At 44.2% G+C, this 26,500-nt stretch overlaps 1 protein-coding gene across 1 annotated transcript in view; it reads left to right on the forward strand.

Moving 5' to 3' along the window:
- kcnh5a (potassium voltage-gated channel, subfamily H (eag-related), member 5a) overlaps positions 1-26,500 on the forward strand; it is an 83,933-nt gene that overhangs the window by 35,380 nt on the left and 22,053 nt on the right. Inside the window, exons 4-5 of the mRNA XM_048250548.1 lie at positions 3,462-3,714; positions 6,895-7,091. Coding sequence (XP_048106505.1) covers positions 3,462-3,714; positions 6,895-7,091 — 450 coding nt within the window. The remainder of the gene's footprint in view (positions 1-3,461; positions 3,715-6,894; positions 7,092-26,500) is intronic.

A 26,500-nucleotide genomic window follows, 5' to 3' on the forward strand; every position in this document is an offset into this window, starting at 1 on the left:
GGAATTCCAAAAGACTTCTTTCTTCTTCGTAGGTTCAAAAGACCTCTTCTCCGGCACGTCAATCAAACAAGCAATGAGCGATGATCTTAACTCCAAGATATAGCCCGTATCATACCATTTTGTCAAATGACTTTAATCAGTAGTAGGCTAGCATTGTTGGAAGGTAATGATTGTAATGTCCTCAAATTGAAAAGCTGTTCCGCTGATTGCGCTGAGCCCAATACAACAAGTGAGATTATATAGAGTATGTATGCTGTAATTTAGAGTGACATGGTGTAATTAAGAGAAGTACTTTAATTGCAATCCATTAGTCACATTAATTAGCACCTCAGCTATTGCTTCTGATGACTGGACTCTCAATCGACTACTAGTGCCTCTGGGAGATTCTTCAAACTAGAGTAGGACACATACACACACTCACACACATAGAGAGAGAAAGTAACTAAACACACATACATACATAAACATACTTGCATATACAAATATGAAGATTGCACACATACATGCCCATGCCATGCAGCAGAGAGAATGACTAAACATACACAGACAAATACACACATGCATACTGTGTGTGTACACACACACACACACACACAGACACACACACACACACACACACACACGCACACTTTCCCAACATTTCCCAATTATGTGAGCGGTCTGGCTCATGATCACCCCCTCCAATGAAACCTGAGATGTCTTAATTACATTCCTGTGGATTTGGAGCCTGTGAGGGCAGAGCAAATGTGAGTTCCCCTCGGCACTAGCGCTGCTGTCGCTAATAGCACCATAAGCATCTGAATGTAGTCACAGTGCATTGCAGCACTTCATTTAACCACATTATGGAATGATGCTAATGCAACAGCCCCTTCATGCTCACGTGGTGGGCCCTTTAGTGGTTCACTACCATTTCGAGCTCTCTCTCCCAAGACATGGGGAATGGTGTTTAATTAGATACTATGAAGTTTGTAACTGAATTCAGGCTTCTTTGAAAGTGATTTGTCTATGTTTATGCTTATTTAGCAAATGCTTTTGTCCAAAGTTAATTATGAATCTTGACAAAAGCTTAACTTGCACATTTTTGGTGCACCTGTTACAACAATGTGCTCCTCAGTGTTGTCATTTAGAAGCCCAACCATAGACATTATTAACATGCCATTCATAACATTAAGACTATAATTAAGGATATACCATCACCAATAGTTGTGTAATGGAACCTAGATTATGTTTTTTTAGTCTGTTTGATGCTACACGCTAATGTCACTGACATTCTTCTCAAGGCTATAGCAGCGTTAAATCCCCTTTATCAGTAATTATCATGAAGGCACTCAAGATCTTTGATAGTCTGTGAACTGCCAGAGATTTAAAATGTCTGATATTTGATGGTATCACAGCTAAGCATGCTCCAAGGTTGTTATGATGTGACAATCAGAGACTGCCATCACAGCTGATGACAAGGCATGGCATCTACCATGATATGATGATGACATGTTAATGTCATCCACGTTCTAACAAAGACTATTGTCAAAGATGTGTTTGTCTCAAGCAGTAATTCAATGTATCCAGAGCATTCTGCATAGGGGTGTATTTCTCAAAAGCTATATACCAACTGACCAACTGCCATCAATAAATGATAGATAGACCATTTCGAACACCTTTATTTTCCGAGGTTGCAGTAGATAAAGGTCTAGTCCGCCATTTTAACCCAATATATTTTTTGTCAGTTTCAACTAATTAGATCTCAATTACATCTGACTGAGGAATAAACAATCCCAGCCAATCGAACCAAGCCGGTCAACAAGTTCTTTCAGGAGCACAGGAAGAGGGTTGTGTGTAATTTAATTAACTCTTAAGCTTAAATATCAACAAATATTCACTGAACTCTAACTATAAACCTTGTTCTTATCTTCATAATGCACTCTTGATACTCATAAATCATTCCAAGCAGAACGCTTGAGTCAGATCCTGCAGACCATCACCAGAGCTTAGGACTATTAGTGCTCTGCAAGACTAAGGAGCTGATTCAAGTAATTATCTAAAAAAAGGAACTGATTCAGCGGTTCAATGTGCCCAAGTACGAGAACGCGGATTTGTGGAAGCCAGGTGCTTTTGGGAGAGAGAGAGAGAGAGACAAGAGAGAGAGAGAGAGAGAGAGAGAGAGAGAGCCTGAGAACATCATAGTCTCTATGGGGCCATATGAATAAAGCGTGGCAGCTCAAACTATACTTTATACTGTGTGAATAGATCACACCAAAACCAGAGCTAAAGGGCTTAAAACGAGACAAAATTGTGGAAAAGAAAAGTTTGAGTCATGTTGTGCATTTTATTTGTCTAAGCATAGAGAAGAGATGTGTTTGCACCAAAATTATATCACAGCACACTAGACTTTCTATTTGTGTCATCAAGGTCAGAGATTTTCCTGCAAAACTGGCAGTATATGAACTACATTTGTATGGAATGCATCGCTTATGTAGTCTATACATGCTATGTGATGAATACAAAGAGTTATTTGCAATTCCTCAAAGATCTCTACATGAGCTTAACTTTGCACTCACTGGCCTTGAGAAAACAGCCCTTCAAAATGGATTGTTTTCATATCTTATTTGTGGTTTCATAAGCAAATAAAAGGTGCACTTATTTCCTCTGCTGCAGTGTATGCATTTTCATATTGTTTTTAATGGAAGGAAATAGTATGCACACACTCACTCACTCACTCGCAATTTATTTGGCCACTTACACCGGTAAGAAAATGAAGAAAAAAAGGAATGAAATATTCATGCATGCTGGCAAATTGACATTTGCAAATACCAGCAGAGTCTGAATGGCTGTGCTTATTCTATTTATTTTCTCCGCATGGCGTCGTAATGAGAAGGCATCAAAGAATGCCTCCCTGCCTGCCTGTCCCGACCTCAGCCCCTCCGCAGTGGTCATGTTTAATTAATTTGCCATGGCACTCCACTCAGCTTAAAAACAACACACACACAAGCAGGTCCGATCACACTGACACACACACACACACACACACACACACACTGCACACAGTAGGATGCTTCCTGAATGGAACATTTTTATACTGTAGTTAGTGTAGCCTTGGAGTTCAAGGTCAAGGTCAAACTTGACTTCATATGTTATGGTGCTTCATAGATAAAATGGAATTGAATTAAATGGACAGATGTGAGGTCAGTTGTGAGACACTGCTAATTCCTATGGAGAGAATAGAAGGATATTGGGATGTGGGGAGGGGCAGGAGATGAGAGAGATTGATTATATATATTTTACAGTAATATTTGAGGTATTGTTGCTCAAGTGAATCTTTTAATCAAAAGAACCAGTGAGATTTTAGTGTGAAACAGTGATATTATTTAAGAAATTCATATCCTTTTACCCCTCCATTGCTTGGCTCTGTCCCTCATTCTCGCCCTGTGTCCCCTTGTCCCATCCCGTCCCGGTTCCTCCTATAGGTGCTGTCTATATGTCCCAAAGACATGCGTGCAGACATCTGCGTCCACCTCAACCGGCAGGTGTTCAACGAGCACCCAGCTTTCCGTCTGGCCAGTGACGGCTGCCTGCGCTCGCTGGCTGTGGAGTTCCAGACCACGCACTGCGCTCCCGGCGACCTCATCTTCCACGCCGGTGAGAGTGTGGACACCCTCTGCTTCGTCGTGTCCGGCTCGCTGGAGGTCATCCAGGACGACGAGGTCATTGCCATCCTCGGTAAGATCCTCGGATTTCATCTTCAAACTTCCTCTTGGAACTTTGACATGAACGTTTGCTCATGCCCTTGCCTTTAATGCTCAGGGTGTGCAATGCCCAGTTAAGGGACCTGGTACACTTGTCACGATCTGATGAAGGCCCCAGGCCGAAACATCATGGCTGAATAAATACTTTGATATGGAGCCAGAGTGTGTGACACTATCTCGTTCCTATGGTAACACAAACAGTTTGCCTTAACCGACATTTGAATATGCTCGCATTGCGCTTTGTAAGTTGAACCAAGTTCAACGCTCAGCTTGTTCAACGCTAGCGTTACGCCAGCGTTGCCACCGTTCCGCTGCCGAACCATAGAGAATAGGAAACCTGCCGCTTGCCGCTGGTCAGTGTAATCCCCGCCTTAGTCATAAGACTGACATAGCAGCATCATAATCATGATGTGTCCATTTCCTCTCTCAACATCTTTGATTCAGCACTCTGTTGTGTCACCACTCTTAGTAGCTGTCATGAGAACTCTCACAGTGTTCAGACATCAAACATATGTGACTACAGTGTGTGACATCATGCCATCTAACAGCTCTTTTGACAGTTGCCAACAGTAGAGCACAAGACTCCTATAGCATTATACAATGACGTATCTCGTACTTGTCATGATGACGTCAGTGACACATCCTATGTGTTTTCATGCAAGGTTTTACTGGTTGTTTTTCACACCTCCCTAAAGATTAAGACCACATACTATTATTGTACTTAAAGTAGCTCCACCAGAAACGGACCAGAAATGACCTTTTGAATCTGACATCGTCACAGCACAGCTAAAGGATCCCAAACACGGGTCTGTGTCGTATCCCAATTTCTGCTCCGTGTGGCGGCGGGTACCGAGGAGGCCAGCGCATCACCCACAGGCATCCCTGCCCTTTGCTCAAACTGTGTTGTCAGCATGGCACGCAGGGAGGAGACGAGAGGCCCGAATCATCTCCCAATTTAGCACACCAAGGGGGTTACTGCTTATTGCAGAACCAGCCTCATTGCTAAGCCCTGCTTTAAAATGTGTGTGTGGCCGGCAAGATTCACAGAGGCTCGATTGGTTGTGACCCACTGGTGCAAACCGGCCCAGTGCCAAATCAGGTTTAAATTGGCGCTATATTATGGCCAAATTAGGGTTAAATTGGGGCTAAATTAGGACCAAATCGACTATAGGAAGACCAGATCAGGGCTAAATTAGGACCAAATCAGTTATATTTGAGCCAAATCAGGGCTATATTAGGGCAAAATCAAAAATAAATTGTGCTCTGATTTCTGGGGCCATCTTGTTACAGTGTCTTGGATTAAAAGTCATGTCCTCCGTATACTGTTGTGTGTAGTTTCCCAGGGATATGCAAGGATAGCTCCTTTTAGTCCAACACTTGACCTGCACACAAATGGCTATCAGATTTCAATATTTGAACAAATCATGCTCTCGTATTTCACTAAGGCTGCATTTGTCAACACTGACTGTTCACACTGGGGATTATGGAGAGAGTCTAGATCACTAGGGCTACTATTGATTTGATCCTGGTCTATGTGATTATAGGATGTAGTGCAAGAAAACTGAATTGACTATGACATTAAAATGTGCCTTGAGGTGCCTTGATTAGTTGCCTTTTCCTGTATACAAATTTATCCTATCCTAACCCTTTGCTTGAACAGAAAAAAAGCATTTCTTGGAACATATTCTCCTCTCTTTTCACATCAGTGACTCAGAAGGAAACAACACAAATGCCACATTTCACAAGGCATACACTTAGCAGCAGTGATTTCACCATCTACAGAGGTCATCAACAAGCCCGCAACAGTCTGGCAAGTGTGCCCCACGTGAAATAGCACTGAGACTTTTGCATTACATCTGATTAGACCTCGTCGAGAAAGGATTTTAAGCCTCATTCATTTAATGGCCTATCAGATCAGATGTGTTTTTTCCTTTTCGATTATGAAGAGGGATAAAATGGGAGTGTGGAAAACTAATTGGCCCCAAGGCATTCACTTGAACTCCAAAGCAAGACCCTGCAGAGTCTCTAATGACGGACCTCATCAAAGGACCGTGGTGGGCACCCCAATGTCCACCAGGTTAAGCACTACGTCCAAAGTCTTTTTTTTTACACTCACATACCGCACACACACGCACACAGACACACACACACACACACGCACACACACACAAACAGCAGCAGATTGCTGTGTGTGATGTCTGAACTTTTAATAAGCAGTTCAGTAGAAACAAACACACACAGCGTGTGTTTGTTTAAACTTGCTGTTTGAATAACACCATTTTATATGCTGTTCTACTCTGCAACCCAGAGCCAAAGGTAGCTTTCTTCCAGTGAGCACCTTTGTTTACAAATGGTTGTATACACCATCTAAGGGTTACCAGTGGTAAAGCCATGATTGGTTCTCCTGGGACGTAACCGACTCAGACAGAGCCTCTAGAAATCTTTGGATTTAACTCCCATATGTTAGAGTTGTAAAGAGCTGCACTTATTCACTGTATGGATAATTGTCAACAACTTCAGTTATTTATTAAACTAACTGTGTTAGAAGCATGTAAACATCCTTTTCCTTGCCAAATATCGAAATAAGGCACAGCAGGTGTTTGGTTGTTGTCGTGAAAAGTGCCTCAATGTTTGTTCATTTACGATTTATTTTTAGGAGAAAAGTGCTTGCTGTCTCCTGTAGTGAAATAAAATGCTGAAACAGAACAAAATAAAATGAAATAAAGTACACAGTAATAAAGAAAAGTTATTATGCTTTCAGTTACAGGAGTAATTTTGTTGTTGAGAACAAAAACTTTTACCATCCTTTTGAATATGCACTCACATTCTTCCCCCCACTTGAGTTTGAGTTAGACTCTGTAGTTAGGCTTTTATAAAGCAGAGCCATATTTGTTTTCTGTGTTGAAATGCAATGATTGTGTTAGGGATGCATTTGGGTTGTACATCCATCAGTTTGTGTATTTGGAACAGCCAGTTCCCATTAAAGCCCTTTCTCGGTTGAAGAAAGAGCTTGTTTGACTGAAGTACTGACAGACGAAGTCCATCGATTGTTTCCAGGAAGTGGGAGTTTAGGTTTCGCTGCATCGGACCACTTAAGTGCTTTAATGCTTGTTGTTGTGACCTGTGCTAACTTATTTTTTTTTTCCTACTGAAGGAAAAGGGGACGTGTTTGGGGACGTGTTCTGGAAGGAGAGCAACCTGGCACACTCGTGCGCTAATGTGCGGGCCCTGACGTACTGCGACCTGCATGTTATCAGAAGGGACGCCCTGCTCAAGGTGCTGGAGTTCTACACGGCCTTTGCCAACACCTTCTCGCGGAACCTCATTCTCACCTGCAACCTTCGGAAACGGGTAAGGGTTGGGCTCAGTTTGGTTAAACACCCTCACACACACACCCACACACCCACAGTCTAATGCAACATCCAGACACAAATAATAACACATTTAACAGGGTTCATGGTTGTTTGATTTTGAGCCTAGGTTGTTTGGTTGTTTGATTCTGGAATTCCGATCACATTTCAGCACGTAGACGTTGTTACAGTAATTCTCAGTGAACGACATGCACAGCCTCATGGTGACCCCTTGACCTCACCTGGCATCGCCAGGAGCACGTTTGGTCAGAATAAGGTAGTGTCGACGAAGCAGAGGAACGGATGTTGTGGTTTTGTGTGTCTGTCAGGGTCGTGTTTGCACTGCGTTTTTTGGGCTTGTAAACACATAAATGATTCATATGCACGGACACCCCACAGAGGACAGGACAGTACGCTGAGTGAAAAAAAAAAACTGCGCTCACAGCTCAACTTTGTTTTGCTGGCTGGGCTCTAACTGAACGGTGGGAGTGTAGAGTCGGCCGGTGCTGTAATCACATTTCACACGCTTCACAAAGCCTCTGGTTAGCTGGTCCACCTCAGGCAGAAAAGAAGAGAGTCATTTTTAATGTATTTCTTCAGCTGTGGTTGTCACTGTTTCCTTTTTGACAGGACGGAATGTAACCCAAGGAATACATTTCAGTACTCCAATAGCCTGTACCCCACTTCCCCTCACCAAGTAATTACAGTACATACATCAAATATGTCAAAATGTACATTCTTGAGATAGGGTCATGTGATATACTACAGTGAAGATTGTCTTAGTAACATTCTACAACCTACACATCTGGATGAGGAGACTTAAACCTGGCTCTGCCATCCCTGTTCCATGGGTGCAATTCCAGCCAAACTGACAAAACGGCTGATTATTTTAGCAACAGCTTTTGGTTCTTGGGCCTCACAGGGTTACATAAGGAGGAGCCTTGGTAAAAATATAAATATAATATGAACCCAATATATGAATATTATAAATTTAGATTTGGATTAGATTAGATTAGATAAGACTACCCACCATGACACACAGATACACACTATGGGAACCCTATGAAATGCAATACAGTACCGTCATGAGACACAGATACAGTACACACTATAAAGTACACTGCAAAAACACTTTGCAAAGAATACTGCACTTTTGAGGTGAGGTAGACTTAAAGGAATATTGCACATATAATATTGCACATTTGAGGTGTATATGTCAGAGATAATAGCCAGTGAGGTGTCCCGATACACAGACTTTATGGACAAGGGGGAGGCAAAGATCACCATGACGCAAAGCGGGACGCCATGGCGGCTGTTATTGCACTTGTCCCCATGACTTAGCCAGTCATGTATGTAATAATATAGTCATGCATTTATTGCACACAAAGGAAACATACAGTTCAGTTTAAAAAGAAGCAGAGCTTATTCAGTTTGTTGACCGTGATAACACTGGGTAGTTAGCTTGGTTAAAGTTGATTCCATTGTTGCGACAACTCCTTGTTGAACCGTTGTTTTCTGTGGTTGTTACAGTTAGCATTGCAAAGAGTACAGTAAATGGAATGGTGCTAAAACTTTTTTGCAAGATGTACTTCATAGGTGTCTTGATATACAGAATTAAAAGCCCACCTACCAGCCATTATATACAGTATCTATTCATGGGTTTTATCTGGTCCCTTTACACATATACGTATAAAATCAAGCAGCCTAGATTATGAATGCAGACTGCATGGTGCTTGATTGATACACCTGTGGAAACGGACCTGATGAAACCCATGAATAGTATTCTGATGATTCTGATCTGGATACTCGTTGGCCTGACTCGCAGTACACAACACAAAGTGAAGTAAAAAGTACAGTTACAGTTGTTAACAGAAAACAGTGAAACTTACAGTTTCTAACTTACTCCAACTGTGACAGCTCTTTCTATGAGTCAACTATGGACCCTCAATGGATTCGCTCTATGGATTCTCACTAAGGACTAGAAGTTTCTATTGAGCCTTACTCAATTATGGACCCCTATTGTAGTTTAGGACTCCAACCGTGTAGGCAGAGTAGCTCCCTCTATGAATCAGCTATGGACCTGTATTCTAGTTTGAGTCGTAGGCAGTGTTGTGCAGGGACCCTGTCACTGTCCTTGTTGTGGAGACCGCTATCAAGGAAAGCCTCTGCAGGGAATGGGGGAAACAATCTTTGAGAAATGCTAAAGTATTCCCAGAAAGCCACATATGAGATGGTGTAGATGGTGGTAGTCAGGCTTACCCAATGCAGAAGGGAACTATACAGTTTCTCCACAGTTGTGAAAAAAAAATATATTCTCGCCAACAGCATATTGTATTGGTACAGTATGTGGGGAAAAAACATTAAGAATATGCATGTCAGCTTAGATGTATTACTTTGCTAAAAAATATATATGCAATGGTGAATAAAAGAAAGCAGGTTTTGCAACAGAGCAAATTATGATTTATATATACTGATTTATAATATATTGAAACTGAGGAACAGTGTTTGCTTTATTTCAATCATCATTCCAGCACTGGGCATGCCTATGCAAAGCAAATGTTAATCAAATGTTAAATCAGATTAGCTTTACACTAAGGTCTGTATGTTGAGATGTTTTGCCAGGTGTGTAAAATCCGAGGAAAAGTAAATATTGTGAAAGAAAAGACTTTGCACACAAAAGGGTGATGCCTAAAACATGCTGTATTCAACTGCAAAAGCACTGAACAAAATAGTGGAAGAGACCTTACATTAAAAGGACGCAAAGGAACAAACACTTCAGGCTTAGTCCATTGTCACTGTTCTCCTTCCTTCCTGTTTAAATGTTATACAGAAATGCAGATACCTTCCCATCATTTTCTATTGCTCTTTGAGCAACAGCATCCTCGTAATGCTAAGATTTGCTTGGATGTTCGTTGTCGTAGGTGTTTCCGAAGGTCACTATCTGCTTATGTATGTGTGTGTGTGTGTGTGTGTGTGTGTTTATGTGTGTTGGTGCTTAATTCAGTCAGAAAATGCATCACATCATATTAATCTTGTGGCTTTTACATGGAAAGCCACCCTGACTGAGTCATGAGCAGCGCAAAGCAAATTCATTTGTAGGTGTCACATTCACTTTCACCCACAACCCCATCGCCACAATCCTCCAACACACACACGCGCGCGCACGCACACGCACACACACACAAGTGCCGAAGGGGAGTGTGTGGGGGTGACTGTGTGAGACTGTGTGCGGATGTGTGTCAGTGTGCGTGTGCGTGTATGTGTGTGTGTGTCTGCATGTGCTCAGGGTGTGGGGGTTGGGGAGATTTGGGGATATAACGCCTAGACTCCTAATCCATCTGAAAAGGGCAATGCATTTTTTCATCAACACACAACACGGCCACAAAAACAGAAAAAGGCGCGCAAGTCGGCAGGATTTCTCTCACCCTCCCGCCCCATGCAATTATTCATTCATGAGGTGCTCAGCCCAGTCCAGCTCCCACACCGACGCCTCTGGACCACAGAGGAGGGGAGCGGAGGAGGCGAATGCGCTGACCCGGAATATCTGTTTGTGTCAGCTGCAAGAGCACGTCACACTCTCGAGCCGATTAAGTTGTTTATGTCGCGTCCAGAGCAGCATTTCAGAGAGCTACTGTACTGAATGTCCAAAATACAGCTGAATTATGGAGGAGTGAATTATTTTCTTGGTTCCTTCTAGAATTCTAAACAAACGATCTATAATTTCAGTCAGAGCCTTATAGATAAGCCTTATCTGGTTTCAGTGTTCTTTATTGACCGTTTCAAGAGATTTGATTATCAGATTATCAGCATCATAGTTGTTCCCACAAGGCTTCCATTTTAACATTCCATATGTTATCTTAATAAAGCGGAAGTAGATTGGGAACAAAATAGAACGTTCATGCATTGTTTTTGTTTTTCTTGTTGAAAGGGTCTATTCGTTTGTGTGACATGACGTCAGTGTAGCTTTGCGCTGCCATCTTTACGACCGATTCGCGCCCCGCTCAGTGGTCACAACAGCTGACCGTCTGACAGCTAACAGCTGATAACCCACCACAAACTGTTCCCATAAAGTCACAATCACCTTGTTTCCCTTCCCTTCATGTTCTTTCAATGAATATAAACCATGGACTGTATAAAATAGGTATAAACACATCTGACATAAAGAACATTATCCAGATTAATGACAGCTAGCTGTGAGCTAAATGACACTAAAATAAGTGGTAGCTTGCTAGCTGTTAGCCACTTAGCTAACAACTTGCTACTACATGTACCTAGTCAGAGTAAACTACCACCAAAATCATATATTTGAATTGTTTTTACATAATACTTAAATTTCCCATGATTAAATATAAATCCTTGGCGGCCAGGTGCCGCACTTTCACGTTTTTGACCTATCCAGTCACAGCATATTGATAGGCATCAGTAGGGGAGAGCCGGGGCAGTTGAAACACTTTTTAATTAAATTCAAAGTCAAAGTCTGCTTTATTGTCAATTTCTTCACATGTCAAAACATACAAAGAGTATCGAAATTATGTTTCCCACTATCCCACGGTGGAGACAAGACATATTTTACCAATTAGGTCCACAGACAAACATAACATTCAAGTAAACAATATAAAAAGTAAATAAGAAGGCACATACAATGAAGAAATAAGAGCAGCAAAATTTGGGTTGAAATTGTGCAATTGTGCATACAGTAGACAGTCAATATAATAGTGCAAAGGTCAGGCCAATAAATGGCTGAGGTAGTTCTGTTTGACCTAAGTATGCAAGTGGCATAGTGGTGCAAGTTATGTATTGAGCAGCAGAAGTGTGTTCAGAAGTGTTTTCAGGACAACAGGACAACAACAACAAGTTGCAAAGTGTTCAAGTGGAGTAGTGCAAGGCAGCCATTGTGGGTCCAAAGTCCAGGATGTTATGTAGCTGAGGGTGGAGGGGGGAGAGGGGGGAGAGAGTTCAGCATCCTAACAGCCTGGTGTATGAAGCTGTTAGTGAGTCTGGTGGTGCGGGAGCGCAAGCTTCTGTACCTCTTCCCAGAGGGCAGTAAATCAAACAAATTGTGAGCGGGGTGACTTGCATCACTCACAATTGTGGTCGCCTTGCGGGTGAGGTGGGAGGTGTAAATGTCCTTCAGGGAGGGGAGTGAAGCACCAATAATCCTTCCAGCTGTGTTCACTATGCGCTGCAGGGCTTTCCTGTTGTATTCAGTGCAGCTTCCGCCCCACACAGCGATACAGCTGGAGAGGATGCTCTCAATGGTGCCTCGGTAGAATGTGGTCATGATGGCTGGTGGAGCACTTGCTCGCCTAAGTTTCACGCGAGGAAGTACAGGCTGAGCTTTCTTCGCCAGTGATGCAGTGTTGGTGGTCCAGGAGAGGTCTTCACTGATGTGCACCCCCAGGAATTTGGTGCTGCTCACTCTCTCCACCACAGCACTGTTGATGGTCAGTGGCAGGTGTTGGGAGTGACCTCTCCGGAAGTCAACAACAATCTCCTTGGTCTTGCTGACGTTCAGCAGGAGGTTGTTGTCCCTGCACCACGTGGTCAGAAGGTCGACCTCCAACCTGTATTGAGTCTCGTAAGCCCTTGGTGATGAGACCCACCAGAGTTGTGTCGCCAGCAAATTTCACTATGTGGTTGTTGCTGTAGGTTGCAGTGCAGTCATGCGTCAGCAGGGTGAAGAGCAGCGGACTGAGCACGCAGCCTTGGGGGGCCCCCGTGCTCAGTGTGAAGCTGCTTGAGATACTGTTGCCAACACATACTACTTGAGGCCTCTGACAGAGGAAGTCCAGTAGCCAGTTGCAGAGGTAGGTACTGAGTCCCAGTTTGTCAAGTTTGCAGATGAGTTGTTGTGGTATTACGGTGTTGAATGCAGAACTGAAGTCTATAAACAGCAGTCTCACATATGAGTCTCTTTTTTCCAGGTGGGTGAGGGCTGGGTGGAGGGCAGATCAGATTGCATCCTCTGTGGACCGTTTGGCTTGGTATGCAAACTGGAAGGGGTCCAGGGTGGGGGGGGAGAATGGATTTGATGTGTGACATGATAAGCCGCTCAAAGCACTTCATGATGATGGGTGTCAGTGCCACGGGGCGGTAATCATTGAAGCAGGATGGAGCAGTTTTCTTTGCACAGGTATGATGGTGGCAGCTTTGAAACATGATGGAACGATGGCTTGCTTCAGGGAAGTGTTAAAGATGTCTGTGAAGACATCCTTAAGCTCCTCAGCGCAGTCCTTCAGTGCACGACCTGGGATGTTGTCTGGGCCTGCTGCTTTACGGGTGTTGATAGCAGCAAGTGTCCTCTTCACGCTGTCAGTAGAGAGGCACAGGGGCTGCTCGTGTGGAGGGGGAGGGGTCTTCTGTGGGCAAGTGCTGTTTTGTTCTTCAAAGCGAGCAAAGAAGAGGTTCAGATTGTTGAGCAGAGGGATGTTGCTCTCACAGCTCTGTGGCGCGGGCTTGTAGTCCGTGATGGCCTGAATGCCCTGCCAAAGTTTTTTATGCGTTCCTGCTGTCTTTGAAGTGGGTGGTTATCTTGTGAGTGTATTCCTTTTTTGCTTCCTTGATGCCACGGGACAGGTTGGCTCTTGCTGTTCTCATGCCAGCTTCATCCCCAGCTCTGTAGGCTTTGTCTCTGGCCCTCAGCAGCCTGAGGACATCCCCTGTCAGCCATGGCTTCCAGTTAGCCCCAGTGATGATGTCTTTTGTGTGGGTCACATCATCAATGCACTTGGTGATGTAAGAGGTTACAGTGTCTGTATACTCCTCTATGTCTGTGTGGTTGTTGTAAGTGGCTGCCTGCTTAAACATTTCCCAGTCTGTTGTGTCAAAGCAGTCTTGAAGAGCATCAGAGGCTCCCTCCGGCCACACTTTTACCTGCTTGCGAACCGGTTTGTTTGCTTTCACTCTTTGTCTGAATGTGGGCATTAGCATAACAGTGATATGGTCAGAAAGTCCAATGTGGGGGAGGGGGTGGCTTTGTATGCTCCTTTGTGTGTAGTGTAGACCAGGTCCAGGATGTTGTCTCCTCTTGTTGGAAAATCAACATGCTGGTGTAGCTTTGGAAGAACAGTTTTAAGATCTGCATGGTTAAAAACCGTCTGGGTGTGCCGTCTGTTGTTCACTGACATCCTGATACAGTTCACTAAGAGCCGTGTTCCTATCGCTGTTATTGTTGGTAGACGTAATTTACAAACCGATCATACCACACTGAAAGGTAATATTTGGTCACTAGTAACCTACATCTATCCTCTGTCAAATACAAACGCATTTTCAGCTTTGAACAAAACCGTTCAGGAATTATAAGGCTACAGCAAAAGTGGGACGTGCGTGTCTCATTCGTCACTGCTGGTTGGGACAGTTGAAACAACATAAGGGGACGAATGAAACATACAGTTTAAGCAATGTAAACGTCCCACAACTTTAACATTTTTACTACATATCATGAATGGTAGGCTACTCCCAATAGGTGTTATTTTAGATAGATTGTTGAAGGGCTATACGTCTTCGTGCATGTTTGATAACAACTCATTGCCATCATCGTGAAGCGTGTATGAAGTGGTTTTTAAAATATCATGCCCTGTGATTCAATCGTCCAGGCTTTCCCCTACTCTTGAATTGGGTCAAGCCTGGGGCAGATAATAAGGGACAAAAGATATCTGGGGGTAACAAATAAGGATCGGAGCCTAAAATTTAAATTTTCTCCACATATCTCTCTCTCACACATTCAAATGTGCAGTGTGGGCGGCCATACTGGGCGAGATCGGTCGTGAATATGGCGGCGTTCTATTTGATAGTGACATAGGTGGCACTTATAAATGCAGTTTATGGGGAAAATCTCTGAGGGTAATTGTCGCATCATAATGCAGAACTTAGAGGACAGAGGAGGTCACACAGTGCAACTACCTGAACTTCTGTATGGACATTGTTGTTTTCACCAGAACTGTACACTGCTTTTCTAACAACAAGCCTTGGATAACCAGCAATGTCAAGACCCTTCTTAATAGGAAAAAGATGGCGTTCAGAGAGGGGGACATGGCAGAGCTAAGGCGCGTGCAAGGGGAACTCAAAGTCAAGCTGAAAGAGGCTAAGGAGGACTACAGAAGGAAGGTGGAACAGAAGTTGCAGGAAAACAACATGAAGGAGGCATGGGACGGCATGAAGGCTATCACTGGCCTGAAGAAGAGCAGCAGCTCTGTGGAGGGGGACCTGGACAGGGCGAACCAGTTGAACCACTTCTACAACAGGTTTGACTGCCCTGCTCCAGCTCCAATGGCAGTGGTCTGTCCACCACCCCTGGCTGAATCAGACACTGCTCTTGTTTGCGTACCTGCCCTACCCCCACCTTCCAGTCTCTCCAGCTCTGCATCCCGATGACACCCAACGACCTGAGCCACCATCACCTCACGCCCTGCCCCCGCCTGACGCCTCCTTGCCTGTGCCTGTTGAGGTGTCCATGACTCTGGCAGCCTTGACAGGGACATCAAGGAGGTGGTCATCCCCCAGCCCCCACCCCCCCTCAATACCAGTGCAACACTCACCTCCACCATCACTGGCTATCGTACCCCCACCATCACTGGATATTGCACCCCTCCCCCACATGGCGATCACGAACAATGAGGTGACAATGACCTCAGTCAACAGCCATCAGACACACAGATCCCAGATGCACCCCTCCCCCTCCCCTCCACTCACACTCCCATCATCACAGCAGATCAAGTAAGAGCTCAACTAAAGAAACTTCACCTCAATAAGGCAGCGGGGCCTGAAAGACTGTGTCCAAGGCTACTCAAGGCCTGTGCTGCTGAACTGGGGGAGCCACTGAAGCACATCTTCAATTTGATTCTATGCCTCGGACAAGTTCCAACATTGTGGAAGACATCATGTCTCACCCCTGTCCCTAAGAAGCCACACCCTAGTAATAAAGCTTTATTTGTATAGCACCTTTCATACACAGAATGCAGCTCAAAGTGCTTTACATTTGAAGCATGTAACACAATAATAGTCAGTCAGTCATTATCAATCACTTTTCTTTGCTGTTTATGTTATACTCAGCAACATATCAAAAATATAGAAAATGACGTCATAAGACTGGCAGCCTTAACCCTCTTACCCCCCACAAGCACGCCATATATGGCAACTGTGGCAAAGAAAAAACTCCCATATTCCAGGAAGAAACCTTGAGCAGAACCTGACTTAATAGGGGAGCCCATCTGCTTCTGGTTGGCTAAGCCCTCCAATAGTAGCAGATGTAGAATAATCTGAAAATGTAGTCTACAGGATAAGATGAGTTAACTAAAAGCTTTCCTGTACAGGTATGTTTTCAGATCTTTTTTAAAAATATTTACTGAACTCGCCTGCTTGATGTACAGAGGCAGGGTGTTCCATAGTTTGGGGGCATAATGGATAAACGCAGCTTCTCCACTTTGTTTGTGGAGCACTTTGGGTAACGATTAAAAGATTAGAATTGGATGATCTAAGTTTCCTTTGTGGTTGATAAGATATTAAAAGCTCAGAGATATATGAAGGTGCTATGCCATTCAGAGCTTTGTAAGTAATTAACATAACCTTAAAATCAATTCTATAGGAAATAGGGAGCCAGTGCAGTTCAGCCAACACAGGGGTGATGTGTTCTCTCTTCTTAGTCTTAGTTAAAAGTCTAGCCGCAGAGTTCTGTATGAGTGCCAATTTCAGATGTTTTTGGGAAGACCAGTGAAAAGTGCATTGCAGTAGTCTAACCTGCTAGTGATAAAGGCGTGAATTAGTTTTTCTGCATCTTGTTGAGTTAAAAAGGGCGCACTTTGGCAATGTTTCTCAAGTGGAAATAGGCTGTCTGAGTAACTTTACTGATATGGGGCTTAAAACTTAACTCTGCATCTAAGATGACACTGAGGCTTGTTACTTTTGATTTGACCTGGTGTGCCAAGTTCCCCAGATTACTAAGAATAATATCTCGCTTTAGTTTTGGTCCAACCAGAAGTACCTCTGTTTTGTCATCATTTAGTTTCAAAAAGTTTTGCTCATCCACTGATTAATGGAGGTTAGGCATTCAGTGAGGGAGCAAAGGCCATCTGGAGTTAGTTGGCTCCACAGAAAGATACAATTGGGTATCATCTGCGTAGCTGTGGAAGTTTACATTATGCTGACTTATGACGTTTCCCAATGGAAGCATATATAGAGAAAATAGCAGGGGACCAAGGCAGCTCCCTGGGCCACACCAAAAGGCAAGTCATGTTTTTCAGATACATGATCTCCTAGACTGATATAAAAAATCTCTGCCAGTAATGTAGGTTTGAAACCAGTTTAGAGCATTATCAGAGAGACCCACCCACTTCAAGCAAGGCGGTGAATTAGGATGCTATGATCAATGGTGTCAAATGCCGCACTCAAATCCAGAAGAATAAGGATTGAGACTTTGTTTGAGTCGGTAGCTAGTCTGAGATCATTGACTATCTTTACTAGAGCCGTTTCTGTGCTGTGATTTGATCTAAAACCTGATTGGAATTTTTCAAGGATACTGTTTTCGTTGAGGAAGGTATTTAACTGATTGCAAACAACTTTTTCAAGTACTTTGCTCAAAAAACGATAGATTTGATATAGGCCTGTAGTTGCTCAGATTGGTATGGTCAAGATTTGACTTTTTAAGTAAAGGTTTCACAACAGCGGTTTTAAAAGCAGTTGGAAATATACCTGTTTATAATGAGGTATTTATTACCTTGAGAAAAAAGGGAGCTAAGCCATCATATATTTTTTTTGAGGAATGTAGTAGGGATTGGATCTAAAACACATGTTGAGGAGCCGGTTTGAGTTATAATTTTACCAAGCTCAGATTGAGTAATAGTGCTAAAGGACCTTAATTTTGGGGGCTGTTTTTGGGTGTACTATCAAACATATTACTTGTGTTACCAATAGCCTCCCCTTATAGAAATGACTTTGTTTTTGAAGAAGTCTGCAAATTCTTCGCGATCTTAGAGAGGATGCCTGACTGAGTGTATCAAAAGGTGTTTGATGCAATAGCCTATCAATGGTAGAGAACAACACCCTAGAGTTTCCACTGTTTTCAGCAATTACCTTAGAGAAGTGGTTCCTCCTCTCATTCGAATAGCTCTATTATAATTTGCAATTTTTTTTCTTTTAGAATGGCACGGTGAACCTGTAACTTAGTTTTTCTCCATGTTCTCTCAGCTTTCCTACATGATCTTTTTAGATCATGGATATTTTCGTTCATCCAAGGTGTCAGTTTGCTACAGGGCCTAGTGAGCTTAATGACTACAGACCTGTCACTCTAACATCACATGTGATGAAGACAATGGAGCGACTGGTCTTAGGTATGCTCAGACCCCAGATACGCCATGCACTAGACCCGTTACAGTTTGCATAGCAGGAGAAAGTGGGCGTGGACAATGCCATCACTTATCTTCTACACAGGACACATTCTCACCTAGACAAGAGGAAATGTGCTGTGAGAATCATGTTCTTTGATTTCTCAAGTGCTTTTAACACCATCCAACCCCTCAGACTGGGAGACAAGCTCTTGTAGATGGGTGTGGACGCTCATCTGGTAACCTGGATTACCTGACCGAGCGACCACAGTTCGTCAGACTGAAGAACTGTCTCTCTGACACTGTGATCAGCAGCACCGGAGCGCCACAGGGAACTGTGCTCTCTCCAGTCCTGTTCACACTGTACACATCTGACTTCTGCTACAACACCGAGTCATGCCACATGCAGAAGTTTTCTGACGATACTGCAATTGTGGGGTGTATCAGGAATGAGCAGGAGGAGGAGTATAGGAGCCTGGTGGAGGACTTTGTGCAATGGTGCAAACTCAATCACCTTCAACTCAACACTTCAAAGACCAAGGAGATGATGGCAGGTCTAAGCCCACTCTGCTACCAGTCTCCATTGATGGGGTCAATGTGGAGGTGGTAAGCACCTACAAGTATTTGGGTCTCCACCTGGACAATAAACTGGACTGGTCAGCCAACACTGACGCACTCTACAAGAAAGGGCAGAGCAGGCTGTACTTCCTGAGGAGGCTGCGCTCCTTCAATGTGTGCAGCAAGCTCCTCAGGATGTTCTACCAGTCTGTTGTTGCCAGCGTCCTCTTCTATGCAGTGGTATGCTGGGAGGAAGCACAAAGAAGAAGGATGCGGGGCGAATTGACAGGCTGGTAAGGAAAGCTGGCTCTGTAGTGGGAGCTGAACTGGAGTGCCTCAAAAGGACCCTGAACAAACTGATCAACATCTTGGACAATAAGTGTCATCCACTCCACAGCACTATTGTAAAGCAGAAAAGCCTGATCAGCTGGAGACTTAAGGCCACTGCCTTGCACAACAGACAGACTGAGGAAGTCATTTGTCCCCAGGGCCATTGAACTGTTCAATGCTTCACTTAAGGGAAGAGGAGAGATAGACTTCTCCGCATAGTCTGTCTGCCTCTTCACCCCCTCCATGTTTGGATACTGTCTGTTCACTAGCCACTTTTTACCACTGTCTTTCTGGCTCACTGTTAGCGTGCTATGTTAGCACATATGCACAACCGCTCCCTCCATGCCACAGCCGAATTGTGGCCACACTTATACCTTTTCTTAATATAGTTAATATACTATAGATATATATATATATAGATATAGTTTTTTCTATAGTTTTTTCTTATATTACCTTGCCTACTTGCTGATATGTCCATATTTATTTTATGCTGGTCTCTAGACTTTATTTTTGCACTGTTGCACTGTTGGACTTACTCATTTGCACCTTACCTTACCTTACTATGCACAGAGAATCACAGGCTCAGTCCCTGCCTCAGTCATTGCAAGCGCCTCTTGATTGATTAATCACCCACTATGTGGATACTGTTTTTAGAATTGATTTAGATTAAGTGTTATTTAGTATAATTTGGTTTTTAGTATATTTAGTATATTCTTTATCTTCTACTGTCCTTATTGCTTAGTTGTGTATTTTATACTATTTTACATAATTACTTTTTTCTGCTGTTAGTGAATGTGTGTGTGTGATGTCTGTATGCTACTGAGACCTTGAATTTCCCCTGGGGATCAATAAAGTATCTATCTATCTATCTATCTATCTATCTATCTATCTATCTCAACTCTCGGTTCACAAACATTCTAATCATATATTTGTGAACCATTCAAGGCATGATTTATTATTTATATATGGACAGTGTTTGACAGCTTGCGTGAGCCCAAGTAGCTTACTTTAAAGCGATATCGCGAGCTTCTGTCAAAATCTAGCAGTGGGCCTAACTACATGAAACAACATCAACAGTACCCTATATGTTACACAATATCCTTGCTAATGCGCTAACTGGCATTTATTTGAAATGATATCAGCAAAGTTGTAAGGTGAAAACTTTATTTCACGGTGTGTTCTAAACAACATAATGGCATGATATTAATCTTTCATGTGCATGAGGCCCATATAGCATCACAATGAATATGAAGATCATGTTAAAAATTTGCTGGCAAAAACATAAATATGTAGGTTACATACCTGATGTCACTGAGCTGTCAAAGAGGCTACGAAACCATCTCCGTACATTATCGCTAATTAAACTCAGCTGACTGGTGTTAGCGCATAGCCCTAGTTGCTATTAAAATGCCTACTATGCTAGCGCTGGGAATCTAAACACTTCAACACCGACATGTAGCCTAACATGTTCAAAACTATTGCGTGTTATGGGTTAACACATGACATTTCTTGAAGAATTTGGGAACACACTGAATTAACTGGAAAGTAGAGTCCCTGTTAGATTAGCTTGCTTGCAAATGCCATTGTCCATGACCTGGCAGTTCTATGGCAAGCGGTTTTAACATACCTTATGGCAAACCGCCTACACTGGGTAAACTTGAAAGCAGAGCTTACCATTGTGTGTGCATGCAAGGCAAGCTGTTTTAACATTTAAATGTATTATTGGTAGGAGCAATGAGATAGTGATAGTAAATTGAATATAACAGTTCAATTTCATGTTCAAATTTGTCTTATCAATAAAAAAAAAGCAATTCATGCTTTAGACCATTTTAATTTAAAACATTTTAAAAACAAAGTACCGGTTCAGGCACCGTTTCGGCAGTGGCACCGTTTTAAAAGTATCGCTTTAGCACCGGTATCGGATAAAACCCAAACGATACCCAACCCTACAGAGATGTAATATGTGGAAATGGAAAGACACAAAAATCTAAAGAGAAAAATAAACCACCTTTTAAAACCACCTGCTGTCAGAACATTATAAGTTCCTATCAAAGGTGGCGATGTGGGATAATAAATAAACAGAATGCCAATTCAGTGGAGACCAGGCACGCTTTTATAAAGTTGACCCCCAACACTGAGCTTGCTGATTTTCCCTTCATTAGTTCCACCTCCTGCTTGAGAAATTACACTGCTAATTAGCAAATCCAGATGGCTGGAAGGGGATAGTGAGGAAAACTGTTTTTTTTTTTTTTGCCGTTTGAACATATGAAGCCCAGCTTTGAAAATAAGTTTCACAAGGTCCAGGTGCTAACATGGGTGGCACGGAGAGCAGGGGGTGGGGTGGTTGGAGCAGGGGGTGTCGGGTGTGGGGTGGTTGGAGCAGGGGGTGTGGGGTGGTTGGAGCTGGGGGTGTGGGATGTGGGTGGTTGGAGCTGGGGGTGTCGGGTGTGGGGTGGTTGGAGCTGGGGGTGTGGGGTGGTTGGAGCTGGGGGTGTGGGGTGTGGGTGGTTGAAGCTGGGGGTTTGGGGTGTGGGTGGTTGGAGCTGGGGGTGTGGGTGGTTGGAGCTGGGGGTGTGGGGTGGTTGGAGCTTGGGGTGTGGGTGGTTGGAGCTGGGGGTGTGGGGTGTGGGTGGTTGGAGCTGGGTTGATGGCTTGTGGTCCAGAGTCATGGAGCAGAAATGGTCTCCTGCAGCGAGAACCTTGAATAAAGCATGAATCAGAGCAGCAGGCAGTTGCTGCCACACACACACATTGACATTGACGCATATACAAGCACTACACACACACACGCACTGCATTTAATATCGCGACACGCATTACACGACACACACACAAATACACATGCACACACACAAATACACACATGCACACATTATACACACACATTTACACTCATATACACATGCTCTCTCTCTCTCTCTCTCTCTCTCTCTCCACACACACACACACACACACACACACACACACACACACACACACACACACACACACACACATTTACAGTTGTGCACACTATCAGAGGATCTCATGTACATACACACATGTAGTACACACACACACACACACACACACACACAGCTGCACTCACATACATACACATACACACAGACACCAATTCAAACAGGCTATCAGACACACTCTCACGCTCACTCCGGCATCTACGGCATAATACTGCGCAATACACCCATAGCACATACAAGTACATGTTTACATCCACATACAGTACATTCATACACACACACACACACACACACACACACACACACACACACGCACATACACACACACACACACACACACACACACATTTGCACAATACACATACTGTATATTTTGGGTTTAAGCACAGAATAGCCTTATGTCTTATGTTTCCATTTGGAGTCGTACTATTGCGTTCATTTGTTCAAAGTGAACCTCAGCGCTCTCACAGACCCCAGAACCCGTCCCCTTCCTTTCCTGTGTTTTCACCTCATACTGGACTCTCTGATCCATCTGACAGAGAGAGAGAGAGAGAGAGAGAGAGAGAGAGAGAGAGAGAGAGACAGAGACAGAGAGGAGATCAAGAGACAGAGACCAAGTGAGAACAGCCAACCATTAGCTCTGTCTATTCCACTGCCAAAGGTTCCCCTTCTTCTCTTCCGTCACCCCTGGCTGTTTTTGTTAAATCACAAAAGTGAATGCCTTTCTCCATACCTTCCTCTTTCCCCACCCTACTGTCTCAGTCACACTGGGCCAGAGCTATGTGGAAAGACAGGCAGGCAGGCAGGCAGACAGACAGACAGACAGGCAGACAGACAGACAGACAGACAGACAGAAGCTCAGTGGCAGTCTGCTAAATGCCAGCTAAAGGAACAGTCCTCCCAGACAGCCTCTCAGCTCAGAGGTCCACACATTTCTGGCTCCAGCTCTATGGCCCACTCACAGAATGAGTGGGGCTTGTTTGTGTTTGTTTTTGTTTGTTTTTTCTATTAATTCATTGCTCTTCACTTGGATAGTCCCCTTTAGACTGTCTACACATGCTCAGATTATTGATAAACTATCTGTTGGCACTCTAACTTTTTAGGGTGAAGTTTAGAGTTAGGGTTGGCTTTAGTCAAGGTGATGTCCAGACATTGTTCAATTACAATTTTACATACTGAACTTGAATCTCAACAGATGATCTGTAAAGTATCTGTTCGTGGACTATACAGTACAAGTTAATTGTCACCACTCATCCGCACATGAATTATGTATTCATTCATTCATTCATTCATTAATATATTCATGCATTCTTTCACTCTGAATTCTCCCACAAGTTATTTGCTTTAGCAGTGCATTTACTGTAATTGAGTTTTATTCATTTTAGCTTCAAGAAACAGCCTCACTTTTGCACGTCCATCTGTTCCATGTGCTGTAAATCTGTTGTGGACAGACTTCGCACCAAGACATTACATTCCCCTGTGCTTGTTAAATTATCATACGGCTCCTTAGAGTGCTGCAGAAAGTTCAGCTGAATTAAATGGGCCATCCTAATTTTTGCAGGTCTTGACACGTTGTTGCACATCAGGGTCCTGTTCATCAGGATTTCTTTTTTGACACTGACTGGTGGAATATATTATCCCTTTGGACCATGTTGATTTTTTTTCCTTCTCATTTTTAATAGTCTCTGATGAAGGTCTGACTGATCGAAACGTCAGTTTATGAATAAATTGGTTGCACCATGGAGAAAGCAGTGCTGTGCTTTTCTTTTTTTTTTACTCTGAAATTTTAGTAAAAGACTACAGGACCCAGGAGAGTGTTAAAGACAAACTGTAGTTCCACAAAGCATGTGTATTCATGATAATAGTGAGAGTGTTAAGTCAATGAGTTGAAGTATTCAGAACAGTGTTGCTTGCAGAAGCTTTGGAAAGAAAGTTCAGTTTTGTCACGTGTTGCATCACTGGGACTGACTCTCTCCTGTGCCACTTTGTCCTTTTGAGTCTGAGTATGTGTCTGAGCTGGTGTGTTCATCCCTAACATCCCTGATACAAGCCTTTAGATCAAGGGCCTCACGGATCAGAGGATATCTACAGCCTCCCATCACTCTCCATCTTTCTCTTTCTCTTTCTCTTTCTCTTTCTCTCTTTCTCTCTTTTTCTCTCTCTCTCTCCTCCTTTCCCCCTCTCTCTCTGTAAACGTCTCTGCCCACGACTCTGGATTGTGCTGTATGAGGTCGATTTGACTTGCCGAGGACCACTGCGGATAATGATAGCGAGTGCAAGAGAAAAAGGCCGAGAGAAAAGGCAAGGACAGAATAGAGAGGGAGGAAGTGGGAGAGAGAAAGAGCGAGAGAGAGAGAGATGAAGAATGAGGGAGGATGAATGAGACGGAAAAACGAGAGAAAAGGGGAGCGCGAGAAAGAGATAGCCTCCCGCCCCTTCCCCGTGAAAAGCCCGGCTCACTAACTAGATTTACAAGCCCCGGCGAGTGCGGCAGCCGCTTGCCAATAATGCAGGCAAAGCAACTTTATTATGTCCACCGTTGCAGGCCATAAAGGGAGAGAAGTGCTCTCTCAGCATCATCGCCGTGCCTAACAGGCCAGCGCTCCCACACGCACCGGCTCTCTCTGCAGGCCTGTCGGAAGGGCATCGATGGGCCATACGTATCCTCAATCCCTTGCATTCTTCCCTTTCCTCACCACCCCTCCAAAGCTGCTGACACCTGTCTGCCTCTTAAGAAGCAGAGGATTTAGGAGGCCATTTCCTCGGCTCGCTAGTGCACGAGGGGAGGAGTATGGGATTACTCCCCGGCTCTTACACGGACAGGAATCCCCTCAGAGCAGTGCGCTGTTTTGTTCAATTCGTTCCTTTTTTTTGCGTCCGTTCATTTAGCCGACACTTTCATTCAAAGTGACCATCTGCCCAGGCATACGGAGCGCAGTATATGATATATATATGATAGCACCCTCGCAAACATTAGAGAATCAAAAACGGGGCAGCGGACATATTGTTTCTGTGAACGTGCACCCTCTGGGCACTCGCCTGCTTGGGACACTCCTCTCCAGCCGCTGCCCCTGCCAGGCGTCGAGAGATTAGGGAGACGTGTTTCGTAACCGAGTGTATAAAACAGGGGGCACACAAAGAAATGAGGACAGCAAAGGGGGAGGGGGGGGCAAGGCAAGATGGAGGGAGGGACTCTAAGCGTCGGAAGAAGGCATGAAGTGGTGATGTAATGATTCAGACAAACGCCTTTGGGGCCAAGCATAACCCCAGGTTCCCCAACATGAATGGAGACAGGCACGCTAGTCACGGACTGCAGGGCCACAAAGCCACAGAGTAGCACAGCAGCACGGATTACAGAGTAAGAACAAAACAAGAGAAAAAAGTTGGGTAAATGTCATAACAGAAAGCACACAAATGAGAGAGAGAATATGGTTTGGTGGACAAAAAGACCAGAGAGTGTGGTTAAGGGTTTTGATGTCTGAATACAGACCAGGCACACTTTCTCCATTCGAGTTGTCTAAATAATGAATGGAGACGGAACCGTGGCGACTGACCCATTTCACACAAACGCGCACACACACACACACACACACACGCACACGCACGCGCCCACACACACACACACACACACACACACACACACACACACACACACACACACACACAGTGGCCTGTACTCCTGTCTGCTCTGACTGGTACACGAGCAGAGAGAGCGAGAGACGATCCGAGGTGACAAACGAGCAACATCCGCCCCGATCCCTGGTACCGCCACGCTACACTACACTTCCGATCCCTGGTACCGCTACGCCACGCTACACTACACTTCCGATCCCTGGTACCGCCACGCTACACTACACTTCCGATCCCTGGTACCGCCACGCTACACTACACTTCCGATCCCTGGTACCGCTACGCCACGCTACACTACACTTCCGATCCCTGGTACCGCCACACTACACTACACTTCCGATCCCTGGTACCGCCACGCTACACTACACTTCCGATCCCTGGTACCGCTACGCCACGCTACACTACGCTTCCGATCCCTGGTACCGCTACGCCACGCTACACTACGCTTCCGATCCCTGGTACCGCTACGCCACGCTACACTACGCTTCCGGATCCCTGGTACCGCTTTACGCCCGCTTACACCACGCTTCCGATCCCTGGTACCGCTACGCCACGCCACGCTGCGCTTCCGATCCCTGGTACCGCTACGCCACGCCACGCTACGCTTCCAGGTC

Source organism: Alosa alosa, chromosome 8, assembly GCF_017589495.1.
Source record: "Alosa alosa isolate M-15738 ecotype Scorff River chromosome 8, AALO_Geno_1.1, whole genome shotgun sequence".
Classification (NCBI taxonomy): Eukaryota; Metazoa; Chordata; class Actinopteri; order Clupeiformes; family Clupeidae; genus Alosa; species Alosa alosa.